Raw genomic sequence first — 15,878 nt, 5'->3', positions numbered from 1 at the left:
CTTCTTTTCAGAAATCTGATTGGATTTTCTTTCTACCAGTCGGTTGTTGTTGTAGCGATAAGGATGCTCCCCGAAAGGTTTGGGTAGTGTTAGCGATGTTGATGGTCCTATGTCGGATATAGAACAGGTACGTTGCGGTAACAAGGAACATGAAGGTACTAGCCCGACGGTAACAATTTAATATAAACATACTGAACTCATTACAAGCGGATTAGGGGGCTTAGAATATACCCACAAACAGATTAGGCTGTCGTAAGAGGCGACTAAAATTCCCAAATGATTCAAGGGGTTTGAAGGAGTTGCCGGCGCAATTTGTAGCTTCTCCAACTCAATTGCCAACCTCACCTACCCGTGGTGAGTTTAGTTTCATTAGCAGCCGAGGCTCTGGTGAACCCAAGTTCCATGTAACTAGAGGGTGGACGAAGGCATGACCAAGAGGGGTTCAATGTGGTCATATTAAATCGTTCCCGAGATGATCGGGCTTGTACTTTAATGGTGCTTGTTACCGAAACGTACCGGATCTATATCCGGCAATCGCTAACACTCTTCAAAACCTTCGGGAACTCTTTTTTTAGCTAGAACAATAACAAAAACCACATTGCACCTTCTCGCCCATATCGTTGGAGTGCTAGATCTGTGAATGCATGGCTCGATCATTTCCTCTTCCAACCTGCACTTCCTACATCTGCTATCACTGACACAGCCTAACATAAAATCATGTGACGCCAGAAGGCAGTGTCCATTCAGAGTACCCGCCATGAGCATACTGGCCCCTCTTTTCAATGATAAGAATAACTTTTTGAGTCTAAGGTTGTAAGACCTACGCATGATCTTCGACACTTTGCGGCCACGCAACGGAGTTATTTTATAACATAGGTCCTGGTTTTTGATAGGGGTTTTAAGTTTGGTCGTTGAAACAAACTTCTGGTAATACTACGGACTCATTCAGTATATGTGAGGTCCTCATGGACCGGCCAACTCAACCTAAACTAAACTTGCGGATCCGCATCTTATTCCACGCCTTTCCTGCTTGATCGATAACTTGCAGCTCTCGCCTTTTTTAAATCTCGCCCAATCAGGTTGGATCTTCTACGGTACAAGTTTCGAACGATGCGCACTGTTTAGCTAAATCATCGTCTTTTTCATTTCCATCTATTCCAATATGCCCAGAGATCCAATATCGATGTAAATATCTACCTATTCCGACTATTTCCAGGGATTGCTTACACTCTAGTTTGTTCAGGTACTTAATTTTTTGGGTGGACGTCCACGAAACAAGTATAGTATAGGATAAGCTTACAAATCTCTGTAAATATTCGCAGAAAGAGAGAGAGGGGGGTTATAGACCCCAAATACACGCAAGCATTGTTTTATTTGCACATACTGCCGCCTTTTTGACTCTCCGCCACGTTGAGCTTCCACGACAATTTACTGTCTGGAATCATTCCTAGATATTTGGTACAAGGTTTCTGCTATAGCCTCACACCTCCTATCTTATGCCTTGACCAATTAGGAACCTTTTACCTACTAGCAAACAAGACAATATCCTTCTTCTTCGCATTGGCGATGAACCAAAAAACTCAACGGGTATGTATATCCCGAAGCGCCGGATTAAACAGCACTTTCCATTTATGACAACGGCAACGTTATTTACGTACCCCGTAAGTTTGATGGGTCCCACATCGAACCTCCCGCGGAGTTAGTTGATGAGCAGCCTCCATTGTGTTTTACGATGTGCGCACACAATTTCTCAACGTTTTCGATTCGTTTGAACGCAAAGCCGAACACTGTGTTCAGCGCGATTTGTGGTCTGAATCTTGGCTATACTACGAAGGTATTTTGTGTTGGTATGCGTAACGAATTACTGTTAGCCTTAGTTGGCTTACCTAACGTTTTGATTACTTTAGTTTTGGGTATGAGTGTGGTTAGATAGAAGAAGTATGACTCAACTCCATCGTAAGCTTGTACACGCAGGTACAAGTGTAGTTTGCGTTCAATGTGCTTCGATTTATGTAAGCGACTGCACTTGTGGCTGAATGGGAAAAACGTCCTTTGCACGAAGTGTGTAAGGATGCATTTATATTTGTCTAGGCGCATATACATATGTATGTTTGTTGTAATATTAGTTGTGTTTATCGAAGTACTTAAATTTTGTATATATAATGAATGCTTTAGTCATGATTGCAGATCCATGTCTCGCCGGTAATGCACTTAATCGAATAATTTTCAAGTTCGACAAACATTTTCAATGTCGATTGTGTGTATTCATTATACGCCTGAAAAACTTTTCCGCCAAAGCGAATTTGAGCGACAAACGCACTGAAATGACTAGCAAAGACTAAGTTACTCTAGAGGATGAGGTAAAGCGCATAACGAGAAAACTGTGAACTAAAAGCGTACTCAAGAAGAGCAAGTAATGGATTAAACAAATCTAGAGGGAATGCGATTAAGAGTATACGACAAAACCAGGTGCTAGGCAACATGAGGAGTTTGAAGGAGTAGAAAGAAGTTTGAATACACGATGTTTAGTTAACAAAGGAATAAGAGTGTGTGACTTCGCTAATGTCGTCACATATTGACGACGAATAGTTTAAATAAAAAACGACACAGCAGCTGCATAAACAGCAGATGAGCGCAAAGGTAAGAGCAAAGAACTTTTTTGGATTAAGTATAAATGAAAATATGTTAAAAAGTTCCTTCGTTTGACTTTTAAGACATGCTGTGATAGACTAAAAACAGGTTGGTTTGTGTTTTTATACCCAGTTGTGATATAATGGTAATGGACGCCCTAGTGTGGAGAGAATGTGCTCGTCTATTACACCGAAAGTGTTTGGTTCTATCATACACGTATTTAGCAGGCCAGGCTCTGTCGACCCCAAGGTCCTCACGGAACTAGGGAGAGGAGGGGGAGGGGCAGTATGGCCTAGAAAATTTAACAATCGTTCCCGAGATGGTGGTAACTTAATGGTGCTTGTTACCGCAACGTACAGGATCTATATCCGGCAAAGGACAATTAACATCTATAACACTCTCTAAAACCTTTGGGGAGTGTTTTTATCGTTAATACAACAACAATAACAACAACAACAACAGATTCTATTGGCGGAGTATGAAAAAAAGACGTGAAAGCTAATGTTTTCTAAATTAACTAGAAATCGCAGGGATGTAACTCAACCAGAAACAAACAATTTCGTGCTTCATCGGCTACTTACTTATCGGATTCAACCGATAACAACTAGTTATTGTTTTGTCTTCGGCTTAACGAAAGCGAATAATTTTCGTCGAGTTTTCGGTTTCTTAACAATTTTTTATCCCCCATTCACAGGCTTCTTATTGGTTTCTTAGCGGCTTGATAATGACTGTTTACGAATTTGTCATTGATTTTATTTTGAAGTTTTTTTTGGTATCGGAAACAAATTGGTAACACCATGATAAGAAATCGATAATTTTCGATACTGAATCGATACATTGTTGATAAAACAACAGGGAACCAGTTTATAACAAATTGGCAACACTCTGATTACAAATCGATAAATTTGCGATAACAAATATACTTTTTTTATAACAATACGATAACGAATCGATAACTTCTTGTAATATCCCATTAAGAAATTGAAAACTTTGCGATATCAAATCAATGCTTTTCTGATAACTAATCGATAACCTTGTCAAACCGAGAAAAAATCGACAACTTTTCGATAACAAATCATTAAGTTTGGATAACAAAATGATAGCACGCCGATAACGAAAACTCCTTTCCTTTCAATAACTTTCCTTTCATTTCTTTCTTTTCCTTTCCTTTCCTTTCCTTTCCTTTCCTTTCCTGTCCTTTCCTTTCCTTTCCTTTCTTTTTATTATTTTCTTTTCATTTCCCGCTCTATTCTCTATTACTTTTCCTTTCCCTTCCTTTCTTTTCCTTTCCTTCCTTTCTTTTCCTTTCCTTTCCTTTCCTTTCCTTTCCTTTCCTTTCCTTTCCTTTCCTTTTCTTTTCCTTCTTTTCCTTTCCCTTCCTTTCTTGTCCTTTCTGCAATTAAGTACAGTGCCAGTATTGGCCTCGTGGAGGGAGAGAAACCACTTCGCCAAGTGCTGTCGTTGAGGCATGTAGAGGAGCATCTCGCTCCTATTCGCCATGAAAGTTAAACTCTTTAACATCTCTTTCTTGTGCCCTTTAATCGGAGGAAGATCATGATGATGTGGTGAAAGATGCACGCTATGAGGTCCTTAGAACTCATATAAAGTTGCCGCCCCTCTCATGATATGAAGTTTGTACTTGGCGACTTTAACGGCATGGTAATTAAAGAAGGTATTTTGGCCCCATAGTTGGGAAGCTCAGCCCGCTTGACTTAATATATTAAATTGAGGCTGATCTCGTTTTTCTTCTAATAGTGATAAAACCACTATCCGGAAGTTTTAGGTAGTATTATCGATAATGATGAATCTTTGCCGGAGATTGATACGTTTCGTTCTGGAAATTAGAACCAAGACCTGAAAATCTGGGGAATGTTTTGATATAACGAAGTTGAAGTTTCCTAGATTGTGGATTTCAGGGGCCTCTTACGACTCGCGGGCATACTGCAAGAATATTCCAAGCCACGTTAGCATTAAGGCTGATAGAGTTCGCCAACGCCCTAAGTATATATATATAAACATAAAGTCATACATCAAGCTACATGACTGTACCACGATCGAAGCACACGATTCGTGATCCCAACAGCTACGTGGACTACTACCTTTACACGACAGCCTTTAAAGTTGCATCTCCTAAATGTGGGCGGTGCCACCCCCATTTTCTCCAGGATCACAAAACTTGTACCTTTCGTCATAAAATCAATTCATTACCCAAACTTTTCCACTTTATCGTAATTACTTTATGTTTTATCTAATTTTTACATAATTCGAAATTTGCGATATCGAAAAAGTGATTTCGGCCATTTTCAAAACAAATCCATTCTGGGTCGGATTATCCCTTATGCCATAAATGGTTAAGATATATATCTATTTTTGCTCAAGTTATCGATAAAATAGACTAACGAACATGACTCCATAAGCGATTTTTTCGCCAAGTAGAAGTTGTTTATAAACTCTAGAATTCTAACTCAACTTAAATCTCTTGCCCTATTTCTGCTAACTCAGTTCTTTAAATATTTTCTCCCACCATTTTCCACATACTTTTAGCAATTTTTCGTGCTCATCATCATCATCGTCACCCTTAATGTGTTTAACTTTAATTCTGCACTAATTCCCTTTCTCACATCATCTTCAGGCATTCATATTGCTACTAACGGTTTCCCTTCCAGCCACATCTTCATTCTCTCATTACCTCGCATTCCTTCTTAAATCGAATGTCTATACTTTTGATTCACTTTTCGTAAAGTTTGGCTCAAATCCCAACGTCTTTTCATTTTGCGGCAGTTTAATGCCATGTCCTTTTGCCACCTCATCGCATCGTATGGTTCATTGCCGGTACGTTCTGAGCTTATGTACGCTTTTTAGCTTAAAAGGATTAAAGATTCGCTAGATCATACTGAAAATGGAAAATGAATACGAAGTTTTGTGTGGTGGAGTGTGTGGATGTGGCTAAAGTATCACAGGAATTTTAATGTTATTAAGGATTTTAGTTTAAAGTGAATGAAGTTCTTTACCTTGGGAAGAAGAGATGTGTGTATGTGTTTTTTATGTGGGTGTGTGTGTGTTGTGGTTTACAGTAGGAGGTTGATAAGTTTGATATTAGCGGTATTTCGATATGAAGTATGTAAATTTTAGATTATTCCAACAACAGAAAAACGCCGAAGAAGATTATCTTCCTCCGTAGGGACTTGAAAAGGAGTATGGAGTTCCCCTTCCGGCCTCATCTACTTCTACTTGTCTTTTTTATTTTCTTCCTTTCTTTTCTTCTCACTTCCTTTCATACTAGATTTCTCCTCTGAGTTTATATGGTTGTTGGGGTTGTTTTTACGTTAAAAAAACACTGCAGAATTTTCGGAAGTGCTGAAGATGCGGTTCTTCTGCACTCGCCTGTCCTGCTAAAACAGATCTCCCACTTCTAAGGCGCTTGACTAAAGTTCGCGAGACTTAACTTTCGTTTGAAGTCTGCTCAAGTTTGTTTCCTACTCAATCCTCATTCTATAGTCTCTATTAGGTTTATTACGCACAGTTTTCTCTAACAAACAGAAGAGGAGCTGAACTCTTTGCTTTATATTTCCGAGTGTTTAAGCATGTTCATCCACTCTATCCGATATTGATTTTGCTCATCCGGTCGTCTGCTATTTCTTGACGTATGTCATCAACCGTATACCGGCGGTTGTTGACTTCTAGGTGCAGAATATAAGATATCCTTCAAAAGAGGAATGGAAAGAAGGCCTGGACAGTATTAGCGGCATTGCAATGTACACAGACGGTTGACTAATTGAAAAGAGAACTGGGGCTAGACTATTTTCAAAGCAGCTGCAGGTAAGTCAACCATATCGATTTCCCGGATCATGCAGAGTCTTCTAGGCGAAAGTCTATGGCAAAGAGAGAGCAGCCACACTGCTTCAGGACAGTACGCTCTCAGATACCAACGTAACGATCTTTGTCGTAAGACAGAGTGCCTTATATGGACAAGAGTCCAACGTGAAAAATTCAGATATCGTGCGGATATAAGGAATATAAGATTAGGGCAACGGACTTGCTGTGGACCGTCCGGGAAGACTGCGTGGTATCACGGTTCTTATGGTCATACTTTTATAGGAAAGAAGGAAGCTAGTCTTCTCAATCCTAACAAATCTGCAATGAAAATAGTTACAGGTTTCATGACGGGAGCGCACATCAACAAGCTCCCTCTCCACAAGCTGTCAGGATGAGGAGGAAGAGAAATTGATTCATTAGCTTCTCTACCGATGTCCGGGACTGCAAACAAAATGTATCAGATTTCTGGGTGCACTCTTTTCCGATAGTCTGGCAAAGGTTGTGAAGGTGGATCTTTTGATTCTACTTAAGTTCATAGAAAAATGCATGTATAATCTGGTTAAACGAATGCGATACCACCTGGCACTCGCCAAGGGCTTTTAGTGAAGGTATGGGAAGCTCCCATGCAGGCCTTCTTGACCTAACCGAATCTCATGTACCAATATCTTCACTATTGTATTCAACTTTTCGATAGAGAGAGGCTAATCGGGTTAGAAGCCTACATCTACGCCGTTCCCCCCTACAGAAGACCTGCGGTCACCCGTTGAGGAACAAGTTCTGACCCCGCTAACCCAGGGTTCCATAGGGACCGTGCCATTTGAATTATTTGCTGCCAAGTGTTTTTCGGCAGGTGAACTTTGTGCACTTATATGAACTGCTGCTGGGCGGACGGTCTTTCCTTACCATATATAATACTAGATCACTAAATCTGCTTTGGAAGGGGGAGATGAAGAAACATAGGTTGTCGGAATGCAGTAGAGAGCCAAATTCCACGATCTAACCACCCTTCCTCCCCCAATTTATCCCAAGTATAATCAATCCACTTGCGATTATCTTGCCCAGGATGAACTTCTTCCAACTTAAACCCATTTTTGCATCAATATCGAGATAAAATAAACACAACCCAAACAATCAAATTTTCGTTCCTGAGAATTCTATTCAGATTCGCAAAAGAATACCTCGTTCTTTGAATCCAACACATAGTAAGATACATTGTAAGTCCCTCTAAAAGCAACTTAAATCAAGAAAGGGTTTTTGTACTCACCTCATCACCAAAGCTCAAACTCTGCTCACTTGATGCACCCACTGGCTGTTTTTCTGCTTTGACTGACATAGATTTTGCATATTCACCTCTACCACCTCCGCCATAAGCCTTGTATTTAGGCGCCGGATGGTGCATAATTTGTTCCACCAAAAATTTAGTCATACCACCACCTTCACCACCCTTCATGATCTCATAATTCGGTGAAAGTCCATACGACATAAATGAGTTCGGTAATGGTGATTTTGGTTCAGCTTTCATGGCTTTGTTTTCTTTAGCGCCGCTCATTGCCTCACTACCACCGCCACCGCCACCACCACCACCACCTCCAGACGCCTTTTGTTCGGCCGCAGTTGGTTGTTCTACAATTGGTATATACTCTTTAGCTTTTGCCATGCCAATAAGGCGTCCTTGCATACCCGCCGCTTGTTGCTGTTGTTCTTGTTTCTTTTCGTCACCAGCTTCCTTTTCTTCGACCGGAAAGAGTATCGGTGAAGTTTTCGTTTGATCACCTTGCCCCTCACCAACTTGCAACTTATGACGTTGCAGTTTCAACTTATTTTGCATTTCTTTGGCCAACAAATAGGTGAGACCGTGTATTTGATCTTCGGTGGATTTGCCGACTAGCGTAGAAAGTTGCTTGAATTCAGGTAATTCTTTGAAATTTTGTTTTAGAGAATCGGCGGGGCCATGATATTCGATTTTGATTAAAGGCGCTTCAGCTTCTTTTTCCGGTTCCGCGTCATTCTCTACTTCATATCTGTATTTCGCCTCTTCAAATTCGGCTTGTTTTTCGTACTCTGCTGCTGATTTTTGACCATCACCACCAAACGCTTTGTATCCATAGGTTCCACTATATCCACCTTGAACTTGCTTTGCACTAGCTTCTGAGAACTTATTCTCATCGAGTATTGGATCTGGTTTGGATGGTCGAAAATTCCTTCCGGTAATTGCAATTTCCATAGGAGCGGTCCCTTCGAGCGCATACGAAAGATCAGCGGCGTATTTGTGATATACAGGTGCTGCTTGACCACTAGCCTCCTGTACAATAATGGGTTGCGACATGGCGCCTCCTGCTTGGCCACCACCTTCAGCACCGCTCTCCAGTTTATCACCGTGGTCGCCGCCACCATAAGCGTGCGCTGCTTGTCCCTCAGCAACAGCATTCACATTATGATCAGAATACGCGGCTTGTATGGCATGATCTACGGCAGCTTGTACTGGAGATTTCTCTTCCGAATATCCGACTGCTACTGGTGCATAAACGTAACGTACCTTCTCTACTACAGGCACAGGATGAATCTGAACTTGCTCGGCTTTCTGATAAGGAGGTATGTATTTTACATACGAAGCAGGCGAAAATTTTTCTGCACCACCATTACTATAAGTGGAGGTTAGTGCGACCTTCCCACCGTATAAAGACTTCAACTGACTGTAGTCGACTTTTTGTGCTGGTATGTATTTAAGATAGGCCTTAGCGCCACCATTGGCAGCTCCTTTAGCCACACCACCAGCGCCATGATCCTTCAACATATGCTCTATAATCTTCTGTACTTCAGCAGGTAGTGAACCTATAGATTTCTTAGTTTTCGTAACGGGTGCTTTATTATAAACAAACATGCGTTTGCTCTCACCATTGCTAAGATCACTGTCGCCTTCCTCGTCAACTTCCTCACGCATAGGCTGCACATTCTGCTTGTCAGCGGACCGCGTTTCTGTTGAGTCTATACGCGCTTCACGTTTATTAATCGCTCCCGTTTTATCATCTGCATTGCTTCCCTGTTTGTTCGCTTGCTTGTGATTCTCTCTAGCCAAGCGTAGATGCTCCATTGTTGCTGCATCTGGTTGACGTGCGTCCTCATGTCCGAAGCGTATCATTTGTGGCTCTGAGCGCTTTACGCGCTTACCTTTGCGTTTCATAAATAATTTGCCGGTTTTCGGTCGATAATATTTAGCTGGATTGATGGTTGGTATGGCTACGGTTAATGGTTGCAACGCTGTGGGTGCGGGCGCATTGCGATTTACGCGTATTTTTGTTGGCCCTGCGGTACTGGTAGCCGGTGCACCTTTGCGATACTGCTCGAGCTCCAAATTACGCATACGTCTTATAAGTGCTTTAGTCTCTTCGTCGGGTTCGCGTGCTTCGGAAGTATCGAATGGTATTAGCTTTACTTGAAAATTGAATTGCTGCTTGTTTGGTGTAACATTGGCGTAGGCGGCACGCTTCGGACGCTTACTGCGCGCCACTCGCGTTCGTGTAGCGCGTGTAGTACGCTTTTGCGCTGTTGTTTTGGGTTTGTGTTTCTCAGCCAACTGGTGCATTGTAGCTTTCATCTCCATCTTATCAGCTGGCACTCCACTTTGCAGTTCTTCTTCACGACTACGATGATGCCGTATGAGCTCCTTGATTTCAGCGCTCGGTTCAACAGCGTCTTCAATTCCGAATTTCAACATCTTCGGCTCGTTCGGCAGCTTTCGCATTTGTTGCTCTTTTGTGGCACGCCGTTGGCGCTCGAGTGTGGCTGACTCATGATGATCGTTGTAGGCGTTTATATAAGAGTCATATGTGGGATTTTCAATGAAGCGCATAGAACGTTGACTACGTGCGTTTATGTAACGTTGCATGTCCTATGATAAAGTGGAAAAGAGAGAAAAAGAGAAATAAATATTTATAGCCTGAGGCTAACTGAACTTAAAATATATATTTACCTCATAGTTTGCGAAAACTTCCAAATCGGGCGTTTTAAGGCCATGTGCTCTGGAGGAGAATAGCTAAAAGAGAGAAAAAGAAAGGTTAAGAAGTAATACAATAGGGTCAATAATTTCTTTTACTACAGCTTGCTCTATTTTTGTAAGCAGCGAATTTTTCTATTTTTTGTCTCTTTTATATTTGTTATTCAGCAAGCTTTTTACCTTTGACTTCATGTTTGAGTGCTTTAAGCTTTTCAGTTTTTTATTTGCAAGCTTTCTCTCTTTGAAATTTGCATGTATGCATTTGTCATTTTATTTATAGCTTTGTTTAACCGTGTGATTCCTGGTTTGAATCTCGGTAAAAACTTTGATAACATTACGAAATTATCTGATGATGATTACGTGGCAGTTTTCGAAATGGTACACTGAAAGAAATGGTGCTAGTAAAATCAACAAATCGGTTCTGTTGTTCTTGACTTAACGGAGATTCGGTGAAATTGACCGAATTATTGTTAATTCGACCGAGTTCTTTGTCAAGCGAACAAATAAGTTTAGTGATTTCAACAGAAGAGAAATTGTCGCTCTTAAGTTAACAAAATTCTGTAAAATTTACAGATTCCTAATCAATCTAACTGATTTTCGTGTTAACACAACCGATCTCAGTGGTCATTTCAACAGCGATCAACAGTCAATACATGAGCAAATTTCAAAGAGACTTTTACGCTCACTACGCTCTCTACTTTGTATTTGTGTATGCTATGTACTATATGTATGCACATATTTACGTATGTGTATGGCGGCCGCCGTGGTGTGAGGGTAGCGTGCTCCGCCTACCACACCAAAGACCCTGGATTCACGCCCCGGGAAAAGCAACATAAAAGTTTTAGAAATAAGGTTTTTCAATTAAAAGAAAATTTTCCTAAGCGGGGTCGCCCCTCGGCACTGTTCGGCACGCACTCCGAGTGTATTTCTGCCATGAAAAGATCTCAGTGAAAACCCATCTGCCTTTCAAATGCCGCAACATAGGTACTTTCGTACAAAGCTGTCGAGACAACTTTTTTTGTTCATTTGACTACTAAAACGGTTAATTACGAATCAAAGATTTCTGCGCAGTTGATTCAACATCTTGTTGCAATATGCCAGTAAATCTTTCTCTCTTTCTTTTCAGTTTATTTTAGAAAAACATAATAATTTAATATTCAATTATTATAATTGAATATTCAATTATTATAAAGCCGGTGTTAAGCTCATGAATTCTTAAAATAATAAGTATTTATAGCTTTATGTAATTTAGTTAGCTATGTTTTGTAAGCACCATATTTTTATAAATTCAGCCACCTTTTTCTATGATCTTACTTCAACATTCACCGAATTCAGCGGTTTTTTACTGTTAAGCGTTCTCTCTTTAAAATTAAAACAACATTTGTCATTTTTTATGTTATGTAATTCAGGTGATGCCTACATTTTTATGAACTCAACAACTTTTTTTAATCGTACTTCACCTAATTCAACTCTTTGAAGTTCAAGACAAAATCTCCCTTTGTAATTTTTAATTCATGTAATTCAGATAGCTATGTTTTGTGGGCATCAAATGTTTATGAATTCAGCAACCATTTTCTTTAGTCGTATTTCTGTATTCCCTTATTCAGCTATTTTAAAAATACTAGAGTCTTCTCTTTGAAACTAAAGACAACAATTGTTGTTTTTTTTTTAATTTATGTAATTGAGCTAGCTATAGTCGTTTTTATGTCTTTATGTTTTTTTAGTCTTACTTCAAAATTCACCCAATTCAGCTAATATTTTTTTGCAAGCTCCCACTCTTTGATAATTTAAACGCGAGTTTTGTGAGACAGTTTTTGCAAATTAGCTATATATTAAATGCTTTCAAAAGACCGCGATCGTTCGTCGATATAGAAAAGCATGTATTCACCAGAAGTTATGGTCATGCGAATTAAAACTCAGAGCTGTTTGGGCACCACTCTACTAAGTTCAATAGAAAATAATATTATTCAGCTCACGTAAACGCTATTCAGCACGACTTTTGTATCTTAAAGTCAGAGTTTTCAGTGAAATAATAACAAATTTTTCGTACAAGATATAACAGCTTAACTCAGCTGTACTTGTCCCCTTCTAACTATATTTGAAATATGATTTTGAACACTAAAAACAAAATGTGAAAAAATACAATTCAGCCAACGAAAAATACTATTCAGCATTATTTTGCAGTATTTAAGTTATTATATAACTAATTCATAATTAAATAAATAAAGACTATTAAAATTTTTTACGCCCCTTTCCAAAATGTGTTTATGCTTTATGTAATTTGATAAGTACATCTCATGAATTTTTTTATATTTAAGATTTCGAACCGAAAAAACTCATCTTTAGCTTAGTTTGTTCCAATTTAACACAAAATATTAACACCTGACTGAAATGCTTATCCCAAGATCGATATCTCAGTCTCACTATTTTTTCTGCTCAACCTACCTGCTCTTAATTCAGCTCACTTTTCTTAACTGATGATGTTTAGATTGTATTTTATAAAATGTTAAATAATTGAGATTTTAAGACATGAAATAGATATGATGGTCACACGGTAGCAATGCACCTCGTTTTCTTCTTTATTCAGCTTGATTTTTTCCCTATTCAGCGCACTCTTTGTTAATACAGAAAAAGTTATTTTAAAAAAGGTGGTTATTTTACACACTGTGATATCAAACTCATTTTAATTAGGAATGGTTCAATTAAAACTAAACCTCATTTTTTTTGTATTCAGCTAAGTTTTTTATTTATAATTCAGCATATTTTTCTCTACAAGACTTGCCGCATAGCTTTTCTTTTCGAACAACTTTTGATTTTCTGTACAATTAAGTTTGCTTAAATGCCGCTCCGCACACGTAAGCCAACTAAACTTGAGCTGAATTGAAAACAAATAAGCTAAGAAGGAGAAAGTGGCTGAATTTGCAAAACAAACATAGGGATGAATAGATCGTAAGCAAGCTAGCTGAATATCGGGTATTTGATTATAACCAGTAAATATTTTAAAATTGTTGCAACTAATCATAAATCACAAACATCAAAATAAACATTAAGCACTAATACGCGATTCAGCACGTTTTTTTCTTTATTCAGCTAAATTTCAATTCAATTCAAAATAGAGGATCTTTACCTTCTGTTTTCTGTTTTCTTTACAATTCACCACATTTTATTTTTGATAAGCTAGGTTTCACTTGCTGTATAGCTCTTCTTTTAAAACCACTTTTAATTTTTAGGCAAATTCAGCTCTCTTTAATGACAGTCAGCACACGTAGTCAAAGTTAATATAAGCTGAGCTGATAATAACTCAGCTGCAAAGCATAGCATGGCTGAAATTGCAAAACAAACTTGGGAATGAGTCGTAAGCAATACTGAAGGTAGAGTATTTTACAACAGTCTATAAACATTTCAAATTTTTGCAACTAATGGAACTGAATAATCGTTGAAAAAGATGCTACACACTTCTTGTAATTTAGAAAGTATTTCATTAAATGTTGAGTAATTAAGATTTCCGCACAAAAAAGAGATATTGAGCTCACTTAGATGTAATTCAGCGCGCTTTCTTTATCATTCAGCTCACTTTTCATCAATTCAGCCCACTTTTTGCTAATACAGGATTAAATATAACGTAACACACGTTATTTTTGCAAAGCTGAGATTTGCAACCATTTTCAACTGAATTCATAACGGAAGATTTAGAACTCAGCTTACTTTTTCTGCATTCTGCTAAATTTTTCCTCTTCAAATCAGTACATTTTTCTAGATATCGCAGGCGTCACATGCCGAATAGGACTTGCTTTGGAAATATTCCTGATTTTTAGTGCAATTCAGCTTGCCTAAAAGCAATTTAGCACATGTTTTTAGTGCTGGCAATGAATATTCTTATAAAAAAGGCGATCTGCAGTTCAAAGCAATAATGCAAAACATGCTCTTAAAAGCAAAAACAAAACTCGATAAAAAGCGCAGTCCAATCAAGCTACTTTAAGCGCCATCGCAGCAATTGAGTTGTATTCAGCACTTTTTCGGCACCAAAATGCACACTTTCACTTTTATCGTGAGTTCAAATAGGTTGGCATCAACAAATGAATGAACAAATTACTTTTTCAGATGCATTAATCAACTGCAGACATTAAAAAGAATTGGATAACCACTGTGCACATAGGAGATTTAGATGAAATTGTGAAGATGGTGTGAGATAAGGGGATAAAGATGAGGTAGCCTAGTTAGTAGCGCTGAAGATAATGCAACAACTTCATCATGAGGCAAGAGCGTTGTAGAACGTGATTGAGCAAAAGTGTGATTTAGACAACATTCGAAGGCTTTGTTGAAGCTCAAACGGGCTATGCGCGCGTTGTAGCCAAAGGCGCTGTCCAGCTTGAAGATCAAACCAGTAAAAGCAGCAGCAAAATATAATTCAAGCTGCATGTGGCATGTGGCATATGCAAGTATGTTTGTATATATATTGTTTATAGTTTTACATAATTTTGTTTTTTATTTGCTTGACCGTACCCACTTGAGGCCAAATCGGGTTTAACCAGTTTTAATGTCATTAACTCTGTAAAGTTTTATGGTCAACGTAATTTGTTGTGTTGCCCCATTATGTAGCTGTGGAAATGCGGCACATCACATGCCACATTTGTTGCACGAGTGAGTGTGAGCTATGTAAGCTATGCTTTTTTTGTTTATTGGTGTTGTATTGGTATTCAAAAATGCCGGAATTTTATAAACTGTTTGCGAATTATTTGCAATTTTAATGTTATGGTGAATTTGATAAGTCGAAAAGATTAAGGCCAAGCTTCTCTTTCAATTAGAGGTTTTGTACTTTTTGAGTTTTAATACGAACGGCATCTGCAAAGTGTCGACGATCATGTGCAGGTATTACAAGCTTAGACTAATAGAGTTACTCTTATCATTTAAAATAGGTACAGTAGGCTCAGAACGGATATTCTGACTGAGCACTCTCTTCTGGCTCCGCAGCAATTTCAAAATCAGTCTATGTACATTTAAAAAAATCCCCTTTCTCGATTCTCGGAACTATTTTTATGAGAAGAAGGGTAAACAAAATTGGTCATCATTTTCAGGTAAAACTGTTGACCAGAGATGCACAACGCTAGAGAGCTTCAAACACAAGCGCAACACATTTTGTAGTAGTATATGTGTAGATGAAGAATAGCGAAAAAAGTTTCAGCATAGAATTCGCCCATTCACGGATTCACTGCTTGCTTTGTTGAATCTCAATCGATGCGCTCACACGAGATGTAGGTGAATGCCGAATAGTTTTTCTTTGCTCTACGCTGCTCTCAAGGGCACCTCTGCTGTTGATGTGAAAAATGGAGCACAAAATAATCTGAATGGTCAGAAGAAGCACATTTTGGTGTGTGACGATTTTTTAATACAAATTTGAAATTTGAATAAATAAATTAATGCACACGGTTGCCATACC

At 38.8% G+C, this 15,878-nt stretch overlaps 1 protein-coding gene across 1 annotated transcript in view; it reads right to left on the bottom strand.

The window, feature by feature from the left end:
• Cpr50Ca (Cuticular protein 50Ca) overlaps positions 1-15,878 on the bottom strand; it is an 83,863-nt gene that overhangs the window by 55,047 nt on the left and 12,938 nt on the right. Inside the window, exons 2-3 of the mRNA XM_067777087.1 lie at positions 10,418-10,480; positions 7,712-10,336 (exon numbers count right to left, since the gene is read on the bottom strand). Coding sequence (XP_067633188.1) covers positions 7,712-10,336; positions 10,418-10,480 — 2,688 coding nt within the window. The remainder of the gene's footprint in view (positions 1-7,711; positions 10,337-10,417; positions 10,481-15,878) is intronic.

This window comes from Eurosta solidaginis, chromosome 3, assembly GCF_040869045.1.
Source record: "Eurosta solidaginis isolate ZX-2024a chromosome 3, ASM4086904v1, whole genome shotgun sequence".
NCBI lineage: Eukaryota > Metazoa > Arthropoda > Insecta > Diptera > Tephritidae > Eurosta > Eurosta solidaginis.
This window is presented reverse-complemented; position numbering and strand designations above follow the sequence as displayed.